The sequence below is a fragment of the Hyposmocoma kahamanoa genome, unplaced genomic scaffold, assembly GCF_003589595.1.
Source record: "Hyposmocoma kahamanoa isolate Upper Pololo Valley unplaced genomic scaffold, ASM358959v1 78, whole genome shotgun sequence".
Classification (NCBI taxonomy): Eukaryota; Metazoa; Arthropoda; class Insecta; order Lepidoptera; family Cosmopterigidae; genus Hyposmocoma; species Hyposmocoma kahamanoa.
The window spans coordinates 24,233,152-24,255,303 of NW_020653945.1; the positions used below are offsets into that span (position 1 = coordinate 24,233,152).

Sequence of the window (22,152 nt, forward strand, 5' to 3'; positions counted from 1 at the left end):
AATGGAGGGAACAGGTACGTGCGCTGTTTAAGAAAGATAAAATGGTGAATAATTATTCAAATAGTTCTTGACTTATTAAATAGTAAATGAGAACAATATTCCTTGTTGACACTTCAGTATCATGGCTACAGCCATTGTTTAAGTATTGAACTCAATTGTCTAGAATGTTTAATTTTTATTTGCCTAGTTTATGTGTTACTTAATTTTGAATTGTACGTAAGCCATGAATGTTTCATTAGCGAAAATTTATTTATAATGATATTGTGAATTATGTTATATAACAAATAAGTATTTAACAAATCAAAGCCGCTTAGCGCACGCATATTGTATAAATGATTGAAAACAACAACAAAAGGGAGATAGATGTAAATGCTAGCAAAGAGGTTACAGGAATCGAAATTAATATTAGATTTTCATAAATAACATTAAATTTTTGTACAAATAATGTGCGAATTATCAATAGGTATGGTATTAATACTATCACTGAGAGGGTTACTTTGCAAATACGGGATTGTTAGTGGTTGTTATAAATGTTTCTGTTGTTTTGTGAAATGAAAAAGTTTTTTCACACTGTCAGTATTGCACAAAAGTTAAAACGTACAGTCGTATTCTTTAACGTTTCATTTGCAGAAGAGCCTTTTGTGAAATGAAACCAAAACACAGAGAGAACTTGAGGAGCACTATGAATAAATTTCGTCTCAAATCCAAACCGGTGCGGTATATTTGATTGATTTTTAATATTGAATTGAATATATATATTATACAGCACGAATACGATCTTATTGAGAAAATCAAAGGAGTTTACAAGAGGAAGCGGTCCCTCAAACGAAACAGTCTACAGAACAGAACTTACCGCAATTGTAAAGTTTTAACAAAGGCGACAAAACGGGGCTCGGGAACTAAAAGCGTGAATCCTACCAAGTTTCGCATTATCATAATGTTAGCGGTTTGTTATAGGGTCTTCGGTTTGGTTGCAGTTTCCAGTTATGTACGCTTGTTTTGTTCGGTTCATTTGGCATTGATTTTTTTGTTAGCGAGGTTTTGTTACAATGGTGGTAATTTGTGAGCAGTTTTTCTCTTTATTTCATCATCAATCCAGTGTATGTCCCACTACTGGACACGGGTCTCCTCTCAGGTGATGGTTTAGGTCCACCTCTTAGCCCAATGATGAGTTGAGGACTTTACACGTTTTCCTAGGGTTGTGAAACTTCTTCGACGTGCAAGTTTCATCACGACGCCTTGAAATTAAATTTCGTTCATAAATTCCTAAAAATTCAGAGGTTCGAGCCTGAGTTCAAACTCGCGAATGCGAATAAAAAATTCAAGGCCACGCAATGAAGAAAGCGCCATTTCGTTGAAGGATTCTGATCAGAAAAAATCTGCTTTAATTAGCGTTACGGAAGCAACGCAAAAGAAGTTTCGGTTAAATTTAAGAGACGTAATAAAATTACAACGTGCGATCCCGGCAAAGTCCCGCTCCCATACCACGCTCCGCCGCTACCGCCTTGCGTGGACGATTGCATAGAACTCAATGGAATACACCTTTGCATCCGCACCGGCCTCGCGTACGCCCCGGGCTCGGATCGCGCCTGTTTGTTATGTTCAAATAAAGCTAGTTAAAATCATTTTTAGTTTTTGTTTACATGAATTTAGAAGTTGATGTTTATAATATTTTATTTAATATGGAGTGATTTAATTAAGATAATGTACAGGTAAGGTATAAAAGACAATAAAAGCTTGAATACTAGAAAGTAAAACTAGGATTTTTAAATTTTATCCGCTCAAGCGATACATGCAGCCGTAGACGCATACCACACCTAGAGGTGCCGGTGATGATTTTATATCGATTTATCGGATATCGAACTTATAACAGGTAAAAGAACTAATATTAATTGCTATTTCGGTAACTACTCTAGCAAACCATAAAGTTTTTAATGCCTGGGTCTGTCATTTTAAAAAAATAAACAACTTCAAAAATACGTCACGACAATCGTGTGTGACTCGTGTGTGAATCGTGTGTGAATCGTTTGGACTGGTGATTTCGGTGTTAATTTATTGAAAACATACCCTAAGTAGCGTTTTTTAAGTTTACCCTGAATATAAATGTTAATAAACTATACTTTAAGGAGTAATTTCATGGTAAACGTTAGAACCACTCAAACAGAATATTATCATATTTATCCAGGTACACCAAAAATTTCATTAGCGCTTTTTAAGTGCAGGATTTGCGGTGTATTACTGCATTTTATTTGAGATGTTTTTGTTGGTAGTACGGAGGGTATTTATTTAGCAATGCAGAATAATAATTTTTATTTATAAAAACTTGTATTTATACTGAATGCTTTTCTAATTTGCGAAACCAAATAGCCGCCATTTTGCGGTAGGAGGAGCGCATCGCGTGAGCGGATATGAATAAAATTGGGTCCCCGCGGCATGGTGCCCAGATGCTGGCAGCGTTCCTCCTTTGTATTGCTATGCTAATGCGTGGCAAGGTAGCTGCCGACTCTTGGGTTTCCCAGACGATCTATTAATTTTTTCGATAAAAGTTTTGTACGGATGAAAGACACTGGGACCCCACGGGACAAGGGTTTCGACTCCAAAGGCTGTAAATAGGTTGTCGGACCCGAGATCCCGGTACTTATTACTTTTTATTCTCTCCGCCTATTTTATTTTATTTTATTTTACACACTTTTAAAGCTCACAAGTAATTTCTTTGAGAATGTTTGTTTGAAAGTATAGTTTATTTAGAATAGCAGTACATTACAGATTAAAACAAAATTTACTTGGTGCTATTATAACTACAAATACAAAAGTTATTACGATGTAAAGATAAGATTTCGTGAAATTACAAAAAAAGCATATTTCTATTACCGTGGCACCTAGGGCATGGGGTCATCGGGTAAAAACTAGCAAATGACCCCCTCAAACTCTCAAAAAATTTTGTCGGTCCATCTCCCAAACACCCTGTGTACTCCACAATATCCGTAGACTTTGTATGCCATCAAATCGATAAGAAGAAGGTTGTTAAGTTACGATTGTAATCTAACGACATAAACCACGTACGAATCATTTTGCATTCATTGCCTATTTAACCAATCCATACAATAAATATGTCGGTTTTCTGATTGCTCCAGATTTTTCCTCATTGTTATGTTATGTTATTACTTATTATTATTAAGTGAGTAATTAATGTTTCGTAGAAGGCAAAGGAACTCATAATATTCCGTTAACATTTTACCTTGTATTATCCAAATACCGTAAAGAAGGAGCCTGTTACGTGTTATTATTATAGACAGTTTTTGAAATTATTTAGTCTACATTTTGTACGACTAACTACAAGTCTCGTCGAGAGAACTGATACGCCTTTGCGTAACCGGATTTTAAGCAGTTAGAAAGAGAAATACTGCAACCACGCACGTTACTACAAAGCACAAGTCGGCGGCTGGCAAGGCAGAGGACATTAAATTTGTCAATGCATATTTTATGCTATATCATTAAAATACGGTGTAAATTTTAATGCACTGAAACGCAAAGAGGAATTCGCTGCAATATTCCAAGATCGGTCTACGCTCGTGTGGGGACTTGCGTTGTCGTACGCAAATCTGCAAGGGGTTGTCAAAAAATGGAAAAGGTGTAATTATTATTATAATGTAATTATTACTTATCAATACTCAATGATTATTATTAATAATAATAGTAATTTATTTAAGATCATTGATCCACTATGTTAGTAACAATTAAAAACTTAGGACTATGTTAGTAAATTACACCTAATAAAATAATTAAAATAGAAATACTTAAAAATAAATAATAGAAATCAACAATAGGTATGCGGAATGTCACCAACCCTTCTTGGTGACATGAATTCTGGTCCAATGGCACAATATCGGACACGCTACATCCTCCGATATGGTGTTCAGAAGGCTGTGACCGCTGTGGGTGAATTATACGTTGAAGGATTTCTGCGTATAATTAACCCACAGGCCGCAGGTGTACAGTATCTGGCAGTAGGCCTTAAAAAGAGTTTGACCTCATTCGTACACCGCGCAAACCTGCGAGCCAACATATTGCACCTTACCGTCAATGCCTTGCGCTCCCTATCCAGCTCTAAGTTATCTGTGAGCGCATCAGTCACCCAGTGACCCAGGTATTTAAACTACTTCACTTTATGAAGAGGACCACCATCTAGTGTATTATTAAATATGACTTATGTAGTAATAAAGATTTACATAGGGCGCTCTATAAGTTTCCGGAACTGGCCACTTACATAAACAATATTTAAAAAGCCATTACAACATTTGAAAATGAAACTCTTTGGCTGTAGAATACAGTTTGTTTCATCTGACTGTCACTTGTTTTACATTGTGGCGTCATTTTAGAAATTGGTTGTCTACATCACCAAGGATTTAACTCGTGAAAATTTTCGTAGTATGATTTTCTACGACTTTAAGTGTAATTTAACAGCTCGGCGGAGCTTTGCTCGGCTTCAAACTGCTTTTGGCGATGAAGCACCAAGCAAGGCTACTATTTATAGCTGATTTGCAGAATTCAAACGCGGTCGTGTGAATCTCAGTGACGAATTTCGTGATGGTCGCTCGTTCACTGCTGTGAACAACAAAAACATCGATGTTGTGCGCCGTAATATCAAAACAGACAGGAATGTGTCATACCATGAGATTCGGGCATCTTTAGGCACAGGCATGAGTTAAATACAATCAATACTACACAAACATTTGGGTGTGAAAAAGCTGTGCTCTCGGTGGATCCCACACAATTTGACTTAGGCTTAAAAAACGGATCGCGTCACTTGGTGCAATGCCATGCTTACCAAATTCAACGAAGGGGCGTCAAATTTGGTGTGGGATATAGTAACAGGTGACGAAACATCGATTTATAGTTGCGATCCTCAAAACAAAGCAGCAATCGAGCGTATGGGTCTTTCAAGTTGAGCCGAAACCAACCAAAATGGCGCGTGCATAAAACCTCTAAGCGGACGATTGCTTCTTTTTTTAATAAAACTGGACACCTGGCTACTGTTGCTTTGGAAAAACGTTGTACCGTAAATAGTGATTGGTATTCGACCATTTGTTTGCCGGAAGTTATTGACAAACTCCGTAAAAATAACCGTAAACACCATATCATCTTGCACCACGATAATACCAGTTCTCACATGGTCAGACGGACAAATGAACTTTTGAAGGTGAACAACGTTGACCTTATGAGCCATCCCGCGTACAGTCCCGACCTAAAACCTTGTGACTTTTATTTATTTTCAAAAATTAAAAACCAGTTACGCGGTCAATGATTTTTATCACTTGAAGAGGCTGTCGAAGAGTATGAAAAATATGTTTCAGAGATTGTCACGGAGGAGTGGCATAAATGTTTTCTAAATTGGCTTATTCGTATGAAAAAGTGCATTACGCTAACGGAGAATATTTTGAGAAACAATAAATTCATTTCTGGCCATTTATAGTATTTTTTTCTTATTCATTTCGGAAACTTATAGTGCGCCTCACGTACAAGTGTTGCACTGCAAAATATTTACGTGACTCTTAATTTTTAGATGCTTTCAGTTTTCTGTTATTATACTTATATTAATGTAATGCATTTGTATTCAAATGAACAATTCGATCATAAAAAATGGAGGAAACATGAGAATGGCCGTGATTTAAATTCTACTTAGTAACTTATGAAATTTTAAATCCCAATTGTATTTTGATATCATATTACATTCGTGCGCAGAAAATTTTCTTAAGTGCCAACATATTTGCATAACATGATTATAATGGAACTCGCTAGAAGTAATCAAAAATATTTTAAAATTCGCACATGCCAACACTTGATCCGGCAAACTAAGCGTGTTTGCAGGATGCGGCCAGCTTCGCCCGACTCTCCTCGAGTACCCCGCCGTTGCTCTGAGCAAGTACATTCGTTTCGCAACTGTCTGTTTTGTAAAATTGTGTTTGTACCTGGACGACTTCGTTGACTACGGCAGCAAGTTAGGGTTGTTAAACGACTCAGCGTGTGTACTGGGCAGGCTGCTGTTTTTGGCGGGCAAGCAAAAGCAACCTATCGACCTAGTGCAAATGCACCATTATTTACAAACATTGTTGGATAGAGATTGTGCTGTAAACGTTTACATTATTTTTGCTATTGTTAATTTTGTGCATTACATTTTTTATCTATGACAATAAACAATTGATTCTTTTAAATATTTTTCAACGAAGCAGCAGCACCATTAACATAAGAAGGAAATATTTTAATAATCAAATTTCTTATAACAATACTGTTGTTTGTCAGAATCGGTAATTCCATACATAAATGCGCTAAGGAAATAATAAATATGACGGCACAGGTGAGTTTCCCTGTACACATAGGTCTGTTATAGTGTATGTGGTCTTATTAAGTGTGACTTTGTCAAGTAAAGACCGGCAAAATGTTGAAATTAATTATTGTGTTTTCGTGTTTTACGCTTTGTGAGTATTTTTGATGATTTTTTCCAAATTGGTTTTTAAGTATATTTATGTAATGTATTTAAGTATAATATTATTTATGAATCGAAATGCTTGTTTTGAAGTTAGAGCTTATTTTGTTTCATAGAAAAATCCTTTTGCTGTTGATTTTGCACACAATATAGTTTTTAGTGATATTTGTCTTTGTTATATCAGATGTTCAAAAGTGAATTTTCATACAATGACGTACGATATGTTTTTGTATATTGATCGTTACGCATATTATGGGGCAAAGGTCTGGTACAGGAAAATATTTTGTGTAAAATTTTTAGCATTTGGGTATAAAAATGAGTTGTCGGTTGTTTTTTTGTAAAATGTTATTGTGTTTATACTAAAGTAATTAAGAGTCCATACTACCTCAGCTCAAATTCAAAATTTTCCCGTACTACTACGGTTGATTGTGCTTGCGTCGAGCGGTAGGGACACTGGCTTTATTTCAGCATTTAATTTTTTTTAGAAGCTAAATTAAATCTTTTTGAAAAATGTGTATCGTATACTATATGTCTTCTATTTAGTTCAATTGTAAAGTACCTACACAGCGGTTTTTTTGTAAAATTTCGAGGTGAGTTTGTGTTTCTTTTCTATCATGAAAATTTTTCGGAATCGTGTTTTCACACTGTACACCATTGACTTACAAATAAATGGACGGCGGGTCTAATACAAAAACCACGAAAAAAATGTCCCAAGTCAACCAATTTAAACGTAGCGACATGTAAAGGAATATGAAAACGCTAAAACGTTGAATTTAAATTGTAATGTCATCGCAGTACTGTCGAACAAACGAAGACTAAAGCGTGAATGACGCTCTGTATACGATTTTAACGCCCTATAAGTTCGGACACTTTTTAGCGCAGACCCGACGTAAATATAATTGTGAGTCAATGCTGTATACCAATCAATCCTCAATTTGGCTATATATTTTTTTCTAAAGTGGTTGATTCAACACTTTCACTGCTATGTGGCAACAAGCAAAGCCATTTGAGTTTGTAACGACTCTTAAAGACGACCTAGTGATAGCCTAGTGGCAGAACTGTTGCTTTGAACTGTGAGGTCGACAGTTCATATCCGTGTTGCGGCATGTATTTATGACATTTGTGAGATCATAACCAGCGTGGAATCATGATGGACTATGGACTAGCCCTCTCCTGAAAGTATGCTGAGCAGTTGGACGTATAATGAATTGATGATGTTGGTGATCTTATGGCAACATGAGGTTAGCATTGTGAGGAGGTCCCGAGTTTAATTGTAGGTCGAACCAATTTAAGAAATGGGCTTTTCTAAATTATTTCATATTTGTGTAGTGCGTGGTATTCCCGAGTTAGAGATCAAGTAATTTCACATTATTATAATATATAATATCAATGATATTTTTGATAAATTAGTTACTTACCATCTCAAAAAAACTGTTAAAGAAAAAGATGAAAGAACACCTATTAAATGCATAGAAATTAGGACTGTAGGTGCAAAACCTGTTACGTTTTCGTCTATTTATTTATATAATATTAATTATAAATGGTATACTTGCCACGTTTACTGTAACTGTAAGATCTCTAAGTGGCAACATTTAATGTCACGGAAGTTCATAAGTAACACGCGTACACCCATACAAACGCAAGTTATTTTACATAGTCTCAACATAAACGCATACAGAAATTTGGTTATAACTATCTTGTAACATAAAATGTTGATATAAACGTACGTTGCACGCACGCACACACACTCAAACACGCACACATACACACACACATTTTATCATGTTTGTTTTTCTCATGAAATAAAAATATTTATATAATCTTCATTTCATAAAATGATAAAGCCAGAGAATTGTCGGAGATGATGTGTGGCGTCTCTTTGAACACGGTTCTGGCAGAATATCAGCGTCGTGGGAAACCGTGGCATTTATGCTGAGCCAGCGTCTTTTCACTGCCATGACTTCCAAAACTATTTACTTTAATTAGTTATGTGTTGTACGTTCCATTTGTTATTTTAAATGGTTCAATATAATAATAATTATGGTGTTTGTTTTAGTGGATCCTATGTAAATAAGTTGTCATGGACGTGAATAAAGTTTTTATCTATTTATCTATCTACACGGTAAAAACAGATTACTTAGAAAAAGACAAAATTCTTTTTATGAAGACAAATTTAATAAATCCAACAAAACGATCCTCTCCCTGTAGACGCTAGAGAATAATTACTTGATAATAGTAAAAAAACGTCTCAAAAGTGTATTTTAGTTACAAGACAGAAATATTTAATCCAAGAGCAAATTAATTTAATTCAAGTCACAAAGCCACTCTAGATTCAACAAAATATTTATTTGTTATTAGAAATGTCCGATTTCGATTTGAAAAAAAAAGAATGAAAAATTGAGAGGTACCTACTTAACATTGACTTACAATTATTTGGACGTCGGGTCCGCGCTAAAAAGTGTCCGAACTTATAGGGCGTTAAAATCGTATACAGAGCGTCATTCACGCTTTAGTCTTCGTTTGTTCGACTGACAGCGAAGCAAGCAAAATTAGACAGTACTGCAATGACATTACAATTTAAATTCAACGTTTTACTTTTTCATATTCCCTTACATGTCACTACGTTTAAATTGGTTGACTTGGGACATTTTTTTCGTGCTTTTTGTATTAGACCCGTCGTCCATTTATTTGTAAGTCAATGGTACTTAATTATTTGACTGAAGATTTACGTTTTCTAATATCAAAAAGGGTAAATTATGTTATGTACCCAACAGATATGTCTCACTAGCGTGAAAGCACACAGCTCAGTGCCAGAACCAGTACCTTAAAGTAGCAGAAATAGGATAGAATCTTCTCAAATACTTGAGAACCATTCAATGCCGTTTAAATGCTACAGCGGCAGTAAAGCACTAACAATTCCAAATACACACATCAAAAGTGTCTAGGGATCAAGTACGTTTAAGAGTATTGCTGCAATTAGGGTTAATTATATTAACTTTTTTGTATCGCTATTGAGTCGACTTTTTAGTGAGTTTTAACATTTAAATAAGGAATATTGTTTAAAATTCGATAATAAGAAGAAAATCGATTGTCAATGTGGTTTTGTATAAAAATGAGTTATATCGTTTTGACAAAATCATTACAATATCTGCATCGGAACCGAAACAATTTACATTATTATGGAGAGACGACATCATTTAACCCGAGAAGTGATGATGCGAGCCGTCGGAATGTTGGAAGCTGATTCCAGGCAACCTGCTGTGGCTTTCACTCTTAACACTACACAGAGCGTCATAAGTCGCCTCTGGACGCGCTATCGCATGACGGGCAGCGTGGCCGAGCGACATGGAGGACGATCTCGCATCACGACTCGCAGACAGGACCGGTATATCCAAAATACTGCTCGACGGAATCGTACCATGACCGCCATGATGTTGGTTACGAGGCTCCACAGCTCCTCAGGCTTACTAATAAGCGATCAAACAATCCGAAATCGTTTACGTGAAGTGGGTCTGCGATCCCGAAGGCCGCTCAGAGTTCCACCTATTGCACCCTGCAATCGCAGGACCCGTTTACGATGGGCTCGCGAACACAGAAACTGGGAGGAAGAAGACTGGCGCTATGTGTGCTTTTCGGATGAATCCCGCTTCGGTATGAGACCGGATACAAGACGTACTCGAGTTTGGAGAACATCTGGACGTCATGAACGTTTGAGATATTGTCAGGAAGTTCATCCATATGGTGGGGGAACAATAATGATATGGGCCGGTATTTAGATCGGCGGAAGAACCGATCTCATTTGGATCAGGGGTAACCTCAATGCTCAAGTTTACGCAGAGAGGATTGTTTCAGATGTTATCATCCCTTTGCCCGAGGCCAGTTGGGTGATTCATTTCAACTAATGCATGACAACGCACGTCCACACACGGCTAGAGTCGTAACACGCATTCTTGCCGAAGCTCGTATCAACGTTCTGCCGTGGCCTGCTCAATCGCCAGACCTCAATCCAATTGAGCACGCATGGGATATGCTTCAAAGAAGAGCTGTGCCGAGTATGCATACCGTACATACTCTACAACAATATTTTGACTTGTTACAAAACACATGGGCGGCCATTCCTCAAAGTGATTTTGATGAACTCATCTTAAGCATGCCAAATCGCTGTAATTGTGTGATTCGTGTTAATGGTGGAAATACAGATTATTAATTTTCTTATCTTTACAATAAAAATGAGCAAAATCATCATTTTCGCCATTTTTTTGTCATTTAATTGACGCCGTTAATTTGAGTTTTTTCCCACAATTTGCAAAAACATCAATTTTAGTTTATTTTAATTAAATATAGGGGTCAGCGGTTAAATAAAACATAAGCATTAAAGTAAGAAGACGTCCTGGACGACTGGATTTGGTAAATATTGCTTAAATAATTTTTATTTCAAAAATATTCACTTGATCTCTCGACACTTTTGATGTGTGTATATGAGATGACTTTATACTATCGAAGTTAACAAAACGATAGCGCGTTTCAGAGTACAACTAATGCCATCTAGCAGTGGTGTGATGGAACTAGTTGCATATTAAAGTTGTGCTTGTTACACAAGTGTAGTTTGATTTCATGCTGTAACCAAATTTCTTAAATTATGACTATAAATAACACCCTAACAAACTAGAGATACTACGTATTGTTTCTTTGGATATATGACTTCAAAAATTTTTATGATTACAAGCACAAGTAAAAGTAATCGTTACCGCGTGCGCTTTCGGCGACATGTCACCACAACATTGACTACGAAAACGCAACGAAATGTTGCTTTAAGAATATACTCTAGAATTTAGAATGTTAATCTGAATAGAAAACTACTTCTTTTTTTGTTTAAGAATATATTTTCTTAAAATACACCCAAGAAATTTTGAATTCATTTAAGATTATTTAAATTTGATGTAAGAGGTAAAAAGTAATGTCCAATTAATTGATTAGAAATGAAATAAAATCTTCAAGTGAACGTATTTGTCTCAAAGTTTGAATAAAGTTAAGAGTAAAATTGTATTAGAAAAAGATAAACAGTATCTTTGTAATGACAATATTTTATTACTTTAAACAATTATTTTTTTCAGAATTAGCAAATATTTTGAGAAATTGCTCTTTCTTATTAGTAGAAATCCTTTTTTTCTGTGTACTTATACGCCCTTCGATTCCCATTGGGGTAGGCACAGATTTACATAACAGCTCGCCACTTAGCACGACCTTGGCAAAACTCACTTGTATTACAATTTTTCTCAGCCTTTTTAAGAATATTCTCGATTTCCATAAAAATGTCCTTTGTGGTCGTCCTCCTCTAATATTGCCTTCCACGTTAGCTCTATAAAATTTTTTCGTCAATTTACTTCCATTCATGCGCTCCATGTAACCCAAACCACCACATCATACCCTTCTTTATTTTTGTCCCTACGTCCTTTTGAAAATCGTTCATGGACCCTGTTTTTCTTTGTGTCACATAATCACACATCATATAATTTTTTTTATAAATTACTACTACGTTATTATAATTCCGTCTGTCCGACTGAACCTCAACCAGTGATCTGCCAACAACTTTTTCATATTCGCCATGTATTCTTTTTCGTGGCCAGCTACACTAATGAATAGATTATTTTAGATGCATTATTGATTATTATGCTGATTCAGCGCCCTTCCACTTCTAAGACAAAAAAAAAACTTTTTTTCACCTCATTATCTCGGAAAGACTTCTTTCTCATTCAAAATCTACTCGCAAAAGTGTGTTGTCCACGCTAGCGTGGAAAAGATTTTTGAAATTCGAACATGGATGGACTGTAGTGCACAATTCTTTCGATGAAAAAAAAACACAATGGCACGTTCAACTTCACAATTTGACGTACAATATTTATGTGTGTATGGTATATTTTATTACTATTATTGCTGACATCATTGACTTACAAATAAATGGACGACGGGTCTAATACAAAAACCACGAAAAAAATGTCCCAAGTCAACCTATTCGAAATTTAAATTGTAATATCATCGCAGTATCGCAGAACAAATGAAGACTAAAGCGGAGTGTCGCGCTCTGTATACGATTTTAGCGCCTTACAAGTGCGGACACTTTTTAGCGCGGACCCGACGTCCATATAATTGTAAGTCAATGGCTGACATTAATAATAAATACAAAGATCGAACACTCAGAAAAAAATCCTTCGATCTGGCCGGATTCGAACCGACGTTTTCTAGCATACCGTGTCAGACGCTATACCAACTAAGCCATGGAACGAACCAGCGGACCTCACGAATTTTTCTATGTGCTTGTTGTTGTGTCTTTGTATTTTGCAACGACTTTTTAGTCGTAGCGCCATCTATGAGAAATGTACGAAAGTTTTACCACCCAGTTAGATACCTTTACAGCTACCGGTCCTGGCGAGAGATGTCGCGATTCACTGTATTTTTATTGAATTGATTTTTAGACTGAAATTTGAATTGATTATTTTTCCTCGTGATAGTGAGGGAAAAGTTGTGTGTTTGTTGTTTTGCGTTTCGTGTCTTACAACCCTTCGCTACGCTCAGGATTCTATTTTTGAACCACTCGCGACATGCTTCGCTTGCTCAAGTTTCAATATATGCGCTCGTGTCAAACAACAACTTTGCAGCCTTGCATAACAGACTAGTGCACTAGCGATATCCGAAGCGGGTCCGAGTTTTCTAGATTTGTATAGTCCCGGATTCGGAATGAATGCGAATCAGATACAGTGTGTAAAGGCGCTTAAGTTTGTATTTTAACAAAATATTAGAATTACATCATTGACTTACAAATAAATGGACGACGGGTCTAATACAAAAACCACGAAAAAAATGTCCCAAGTCAACCTATTTAAACGTAGTGACATGTAAAGGAATATGAAAAAGGTAAAACGTTGAATTTAAATTGTAATGTCATCGCAGTACTGTCTAATTTTGCTTGCTTCGCTGTCAGTCGAACAAACGAAGACTAAAGCGCGAATGACGCTCTGTATACGATTTTAACGCCCTATAAGTTCGGACACTTTTTAGCGCGGACCCGACGTCCATATAATTGTAAGTCAATGAATTACATTTAAAATGTTACCAAAATAGTCTACACTCAGCTTTTTGCAACGAGATCTGATAAAACACCATTCAGTTAAAATTCAAAGCTAAAAAAAAATTTTTTAATGCTGGAGTACGTGAAGAGTAGGTGGAGTGTAATAAAATCAAAACTGACTGGGCGTGTATTGTTTGTGCAATGTGTATTTGTATCATACTAGTGTATAAAATATTCGTCTATCTAACTGACCTGTGGATCGAGCCAGCAGATCTTGTGAATTTCTCCACATGCTTGTAGAGGATTTTTCTATTGGGTTTAAACGGTTTTTTTTGCAGCGCCATCTGTGAAAATTCATAAAAGTTTCTTCATTCAGTCATGTATGTACCTTTCCAGCTACCACAATTAGGACAGAGATGTCACTATATTAATTACAATATTAATGTTAAAAACATCATGATATTCAATAAAAACAAACACTGAAGTCATAAAAGTGTTCCTATTCATCTTTTCCAGCTATTCGTGCACAGTTGTGGGATAATGTATATAATAACATATCTGTATATGAAAACGATGGCATTGGTACGTAATCTATTTCTTTTATTTTTCATTTAATCATTTATTTCGCAGGAAAACACAAATCACATAATTAAAAAAGAGAGCACGAGCAAAGAGCACTGCTTATTGGCAAAAGAAATTTCTTCCTGCAGACTTAAATACAGGGCACAACAACCAAAGTTGTTTAAAATAAAAAAAAACAATATCAATAAAATTAAGTAACATAAACTTTATAAATACTTTTTTTTACAATACCAAGTGACGGGACAAACAAGTTGTGCGCCTGCGCACGCCTATCTTTAACAGTTGCAGTGCCACACAGAGCTTTAAATCGCAAAGATGTTAGGATCACTGCCACTGCGCCCGTCACCCTGAAACATAAATTCACAAGTCCCGTGTGCCTGTAACGTCACCAGTCGCCTGAGAGCTGACGGTGCGTTGTACCGTTATATAAATTAGAACTACATGCCACATGCGACGACGTAATGCGTGTGCATCAGAGGGACAGGAGACGAAGCAGGCAATTAATCACAGGCACATTGGACTCGTCAAGTTATGTCACAGGGTGACAGGCGCAGTGGCACACCTAAGATAGCGACACGCCTCGCTTACTACCTGTAGCACGACTTGTCTGTCCCGTCACTTATATTATATAAAAAAACGAAATAATTCGAATAATGATACAAATTATGTGTGAAATTTTATAAATCTTCTTCGTCCAATCATAATATAGAATATGATGGCAATGTTTTCTTATTATAAACTACAATGTCTACAAACCAAAAACAAAAAAAGACTCTTAAAATGAAACTTGCTACGTACTTATTGGCGTAGCAAATGCTCCTGTGATGTGTCCTCTGTAATGCGGATCACATTCTGCTCATAAACAATCCTACATAAGTCTCTTAATAATAATAATTAGTGTTGTTTTTGTTTTCAGTTCCAATATCAATATTAATATCTCCTGCTATAACGACCTTGCCAGCCATGGAAAACGTATTGCCACATATGACCTGTCGATTAAACGGAACATTTTTATCGAAATATAAACCTTATGTACTATCTTGGTATATGAACGGTATGTACTTTGTTGTAGTGTAGTTCCTTTTGTTACACATTGGTACTTTCTTATTGAAGTCGAAATATGAACCAGTTGCAAAAACGTGATCGTATTGCGGTTAACGTATGAAATTGCTGCTCGAATCTTCACGCTACATGGATATCAAATAAACTATTTATAATGTACGGTACAGATTAAATATTTTTGAAATTATAGTCGTTTATGTGACTGTTGCATAATCAAACGGCATTAAAATACGAGTGAGGGTTTATGGAACTCGCTGTCGGATCGTAAATACATTTCATAAGTGTTTTAATGCCTAATTACGTACAGTTACTGCTTTATCTACACACACATTATAAGCTCTCTGTGATGTGTTCAGGAACTGCATGTTACGACTGGCGAAATGGCGGCAAATAAAAATTTTTCTCACGCATCACGCGTCACATAACCGTACTTTTTATTTTTAATTCACAGACAAAGTAGAATCGGCCCAACTATCATATCGTTCGATATCAAGTAACGTGTGAAATTGTCAAAATTGTTTGCTATTGACATTTCATTTCGAATAAAACTTCATCTCGACTGATATTAGAATTGTGTTGTGTTGTGCTGTGTGTTAGGTCCAATCAAACACACAGCACACAACGCACAAATAGACACACACACACACAAACACACACACACCACACGTAGTTCAAAAACTGTTTTGTCTTATTTCCTTGTCATACTTTTGCTTGTACTCTTTTGGCGTGTAGAATGTTTGGCATTATTTTTGTAACTAAATCCGAGGAAGACGTAGCGTCTGCCATATAGTTTTATTTAAAATTAGTACGGACGCTAAAGTTTAGCCTTATCTTAATATGTTTCTTGTTTAATAATGTCACCTAATTTTGAGATAGCATGCAATTGCATTGACTCAATAAAGAATTATTATTTTTATTTAAATTGTTTTGTTTTTCAGAGATGGTCCAAATTTGAAATAATAACATCGAACCCGTTGTTATTATGAAGCAATAATATAATAATAATAACATTTTCACAGATCAGACATTTATTCTAACAAAACAGTTTACCTTTATGCTGGTCGTAATTTGCGGTTTTTGAACACATTATAGAGAGTTTATGATATGTGTGTAGATAAAAACTTAAATGCTTCGAAATTGATTGTTTTGTGGAAAAAACCTTTTGTCCATTACAAAAATATCGTTGCTTTTCAAGAATATTGGCCCAATCTAAAATACTGCCTTTTTTACTTGCTGCTAAGATTTGCTCAGAAAATACTCTTTAACGGCAAATGAGTCCCGGAAAACGAAGACCTGCGACAAGCAGATAGAAAAATTCGCAAGGTCCGCTAGTTCGTTCCGTGACTAAGCAGCGAACCGTGTCAGACACTATGCCATGTCTGGCACGGTTTGTTGGAAGACGTTGGTTCGAATCCAGTCATAACAAAAAAAACTTTTTTTAGTATTCTAATTATTACACACTAGTGGAGCAATTTCATAAAAATAATTGAATATCATTATCAAACATCGTGATATTTAATGAACTTAAAAATTATAATGAAAATTTTCAATTCAATAGCGAGTATCATAGACAATACAATTTTGATTAAGAACTAAAAAGAACGCGATAAGGCTTCTGAAATTATAATTTGTAAGAGGAGTCCTGTGCCCAATAGTAAGACTATACTGACTATTATTTTAATAGCCCCGTTTCAATTTCAGATGTAGCAGTGCAATCAGAAAACAATGCAACTTTTCTACGTTGGAACAGAACGTTATCATCCGTCGATATAAATAAAGAAATATATTGTGGTTTAAACCACTCTTCTAAAGATAATGATTTAGAAAAGGTTTTATCATCGAAGAAAATTCAAATAACTAAACCACCAAAATCCAGTAAGTTTTGTTCATCCAAGGATTCCTTTGATCTTTTATATGTTCAGTTTTCTGGAAAAAAATATTGACACACATACTCAATTGATCCCGTAGTCCCAAAGAAGGAACATTGGAACTATTTTACAAGAAAAAAAAACTGACCTCCAATAGTTTACGTGTATTGGACAAGTTTTATTGAAATCGATTAATGGAAAGTGGGTGGAATCCAGTAAACCGTATTCATCCCCTAATTTGCCGCCCTTAGAGATGGTAAGGGTTCTGGTGCAATTACAGGCATGTAGGACTTGTTCACTTATATCTCAGGGACGCAGTGGCTATGCCCGTCCGATCTTTACGATTTAAAGCTCTGGCTGAAGCAGTGTAGTTTAGATACCGGTAAAATTTTCTATAAACTAAATTAAATTTCATCTTCGAAAGACTTTTCTGTCTGTACTGTAGTAGTAAACCTCGTTAAGTCCATATTTCTGCCGCGAAGCCGTAGTGCAAACGTTATTGGGTTTAGGTTTTGAAAGGTGCTTGTGAAATTAAAACTTTAGGGGCTTGTCAATTTTTTTTTATGAAATATTATGTGCGCATTTGACCTCAATCTCACTTGATGGAAAATGACGATGAGGTCGACGATGGAGCATGCACACCTAAATAATACCTATTCACTCTCGCCTTGAAAAGATCCAAGTTATAACGTTCAGGGAACAAGTCTGCAGGCAGGGAATTCCACTCCATGAAGGCGAAGGCAGTTCGCTGCTCGCCTGATCCCCTAGTGAGACCAGCGGGCTCTGGACAGGGACTCCGGAGTCTGCATTGCACGGCCTCACTCGTCTGGGGGGCGGGTCGGAGGACAACCGACTCGCCCCTCCGTTGGCGCGGGAGCCCTGGCGTAAGCTAGGGCGGCCGGGCGGCGTCGTGGTGAATGTTCACTGATCCCACGGCGCCGACTCAACCGGCGAGAGGGAAACCCGGGGGGTTTTAGTGGGGTAGGCCCTCCAGCCTGGAGGGAGAGTCCCCACATAACCCCTGAGTCTCCCTGGGCTCAGGGGTATCCATAAAGATTTCCCCCCCGACAAAAAAAAAAAAAAAAAAGGGAATTCCACTCCATAGCCGTTCGCCATATAAATGTGGAAGCGTAATGCTTCGTGCAAATCTTTGAAATATCCACATCATAGGGGTGGAAGCCAAGCCTACGCCTAGTCCCCCGTTGATGGAAGGGGAAGGCGGAATTAAATCGTGTAATTCCATCGCACACTCTCCGTGATATATCCTGTGCAATACTGATAAGCAGGCAATTTTATAGGGTGATGGCTGCAGTGCTCATCGGGTCTTTGCGATTTAAAACCCTGAGTGACACTGCAACTGTTAAGCTAGGTACTCATAATAAATCATAGTATGTACGTGGTTCGCAGTGAGCCGACGATAACCAGGTACTCATTCTCGCGAGTGAAGACTCTTTCACGCGTACACACTGGAACCTCGTTACTGCATCTGTCACGTTACAGTTACAGCTCGCTAATAAGTACAGTGCTTTAAAGCTGTCATGACGTGACGTGTCGCCACCACGCGCACGACTTGTTCGTCACGTCTCATCGTTAAAAAGGTGTACAGAATTTGCCCAATTAAGCTCCATTGTCCTTAACTTTGTGTAAAACAAAATTGCTGTGGTCCATATTTAAATGTAGGAAAGCCAGCTCAATAACACAGATCTGTAGACTAAGAATCTTTTAAATGTCTTACAGACAGCATCACACTTGGGTTGTGAATGATGCTGATTTTCCTGACTTTCAATAGCTATAGTACCCTCGATTAAAAAGTGAAGAAAGTGGAAAATTTACATTTTTGGGAACTGACAAAATAAATATTTAAATAATCTCAGTACAGAGTACTAAAACTCCTACCTCAAAATTTCGTAGAATTTCGTCTATTTGCCAAGTTTTATTGTAATCGGAAGCGGAAAGTACGCGGAACCGGATTCGTCCCCTAGTTTGCCACCCTTAGAGGTGGAAAATTTTCTTCAAATTTAAATGGACCACCAATGATGAAATGATGTACCCTCTTTCCAACGAAAACAGAATCATCAAAATCGGTTCACAAATTTTTAGCCAAACTTATCACAAAGCAGTTATCGCGTAACATACATACAAAAAAAATACAGTAGAATAGAGAACCTCCTCCTTTTTTGAAGTCGGTTAAAAACATGAGAAGTAAAAGTGATACGTCGTTTTTTTAAATCAAATAGAGTTTGTCGTAGTGGACACTAACTAAATGGCGTTACTTTCTCAAAAATTACTTTTTCAATTTATAGTCACTTTTTTGAGGGTGCGGCATGTGGTTACACTCTCCATCAGGTAGATAGTTCGATGGTTAAAATGCCTGTTGCTTTTTGTACCTATGACTTCAATCTTCTAAATGTAAGTAACATTTGTAAAGGAAAACTTCATGAAGGACAAAGAAAATTGACAGCCCTGGGTAATGTGTAATATAACTCCTTAGAGGAGAAGCTCCTCCTCCCTGTCCGGCAGTGGGCCATACAGTTGATGTTGTGAATAATGTATTTGATAATGTTGTTTAAAAATATCACTATTATTTAATTACTTTTGTTTCAGGCCCCCTAGATCTAATAATAACACCCAACGTCACTGAATTGGAAACCACGGAAGGCGTAGTACCAAATCTTATCTGTACACCTAAAGGATCCAATCTACCGAATTACATTCCTTATGTACTATCCTGGTATCTTGAAGGTACAGTATACATTATAGTATCTATTTCGTTGTTTTAATACCATTTAAATATAAGGCACAAATTAAAAGATGCCACTATCCTGGTGTTAGATAGACTACGTCATGTACTTTCATGCCTATAAATGATCCGGTTAGCTCTTGCATGTTGCCTCAATCTATGATATTTAAGTAAATATCATAATGATAAACGTATACAAATGTTTATATACCTTTGTATATAAACATTTGTAAGGATCTTTATCCTTACAAATGAATAGTAGAGATTAAACAGTGTAACGATTTCAAGGGTAATTTGCTTAGGTACCTATATAAATATTGAGTTTGAGTTTACCATCACGCCTGTCGCCAACTAGGGCACGTGAAGATTATAATTTATAGGCTCTTTTTCTTTCTGTTTTGATACTAGTTTAGGGGAGTTTTTTTTAGTTCTTTGATCTGCCTTTTGGAAGTCTTAAAATTCTCTCTACATTCAAAACTAGAATCAAAGTGCTTTATGAATTAAGTAACAAAAGCATAACTGTCATAAATACAGTTGCATTACGAACTACCAATAACTCTCTTCTTTTGATATAAAACAGGCACCGTCTCACCTGATATTAACGATGTGACCGACTATGGTACGCGTTTGTCTGAAAATGCCTATTCACTCTAGCCTTCAATAGCCCTAAATTGTACTTTATTCCTTTGGCAAATATATCAATTGTATAAAAATAGAGTGTTCCAAACTTTCTAGTCGACTGAAGGACGAACAGTAAAGGTGGAACTAAATTTAAAAGTCCTGGGCACTGTTACCGGAATGTATCCGACCTTATCGATATCATGGTATCCCAAGCTGCTACATTTGGTCAAGCTCCAGAAAACTGCACTCAACAACAATTGCACAATTAACTTACTTACGATGTACTTATATGTAGTATAAAACCAGACCTTAAGGATATCCTATGAAAAAAACACTACATGATGGAGAAAGATCATGGTCTTGGTAGTTGGAAGTTCTTCGAAACATGCTATAATACCTGTCTCCCACTGAAGTGAGCAGAACCTCCGCCTGCTATGTTTCTGACATTTGTCGTTTCGTACTGGCCGTTTTTTGAAATCATCTTTAATAAAAAAAGATAAAATTAAAAAATAACAAGTATGAAATGTTTTTGTTAATCACGATTCTAATTTGTTTATTCATATTTCAGATATCGAATTAAACTTCGAAGTCAACGCAATTGATCTACCCTTAAAAAAAACTTTTACAACAAATGATACAAATAAAGCAATCTATTGCGCTATAAAGTTATTCATTTCCAGTGAAGATGGAGATAGTGAAGATGCATATACACTTGTATCAGGACGTATAATTAAAAAAATTTATATAACGAAAGTGTCTAAAGCTTTGAAAAGTACGTTGTTGTCTTTTTTTTAAAGCTATTAGTGACACTGCCACGGCCGTGGCCAAGCGTGGAGACTTTTGTCCCGTCAACGTGCCATAGAACTACATCAATATTTAATACGAGTACCAGAGCAACGAAATTCACTCCCTAGAAAAATCAAACCAAAATCAATTAAGAAAAGTTCTTTTCTCTAATATTGGTCTTATCGGAACTTTATCACACAGCAATAACAGTGCTAACTATTATGACACCAAGGTGGTCCATTCACCGATACGCTTGGAACACCTTCCGTATACGTCACGCTGTTATACACAACATTCAAATATTTCCAAAGAACATAGATCGCAAACGCATGAAGGCTTAACCGCCTCCTGTTTGCGGAATCCTTAAGTTATCGATTATCCAAATCCGACAGGCCAGTCTTTAAAAACGCATTATGAAACAAAAGACAACAACGTACTTTTCAAAGCTTTAGACACTTTCGTTATATTAATTTTATGTCCTGATACAAGTGTATATACATCATCACTGAAAATGAATAACTTCATAGCGCAATAGATTGCGTTATTTGTATCATTTGTTGTTCTTCGAAACATATTATAATGCCTGTCTCCCACTGAAGTGAGCAGAACCTCCCCCTGCTATGTTTCTGACATTTGTCTTTTCATACTGGCCGTTTTTTGAAATCATTTTTAATAAAAAAAGATAAAATTACAAAATAACAAGTTTGAAATGTTTTTGTTAATCATGATTCTAATTTGTTTATTCATATTTCAGATATCCAATTAAACTCCGAAGTCAACGCAATTGCTCTACCCCTAAAAAAAACTTTTACAACAAATGATACAAATAACGCAATCTATTGCGCTATGAAGTTATTCATTTTCAGTGATGATGTATATACACTTGTATCAGGACGTAAAATTAATATAACGAAAGTGTCTAAAGCTTTGAAAAGTACGTTGT

General features: G+C 36.3%; 1 protein-coding gene across 2 annotated transcripts in view; it reads left to right on the plus strand.

Moving 5' to 3' along the window:
* The first annotated feature begins 6,358 nt into the window (after positions 1–6,358).
* The window catches only part of LOC113233099, a 20,323-nt gene continuing 4,529 nt past the window's right edge, over positions 6,359–22,152 (plus strand). The window contains exons 1-6 of one of the 2 annotated variants that reach the window (XM_026468082.1): positions 6,359–6,476; positions 14,067–14,132; positions 15,049–15,186; positions 16,896–17,069; positions 19,667–19,804; positions 20,992–21,195. In XM_026468082.1, coding sequence (XP_026323867.1) covers positions 6,437–6,476; positions 14,067–14,132; positions 15,049–15,186; positions 16,896–17,069; positions 19,667–19,804; positions 20,992–21,195 — 760 coding nt within the window. In that variant the 5' untranslated portion in view covers positions 6,359–6,436. Of the gene's footprint in view, positions 6,477–14,066; positions 14,133–15,048; positions 15,187–16,895; positions 17,070–19,666; positions 19,805–20,991; positions 21,196–21,963; positions 22,144–22,152 lie in introns of both variants that reach the window. The other variant, XM_026468083.1, reaches the window with a different exon arrangement.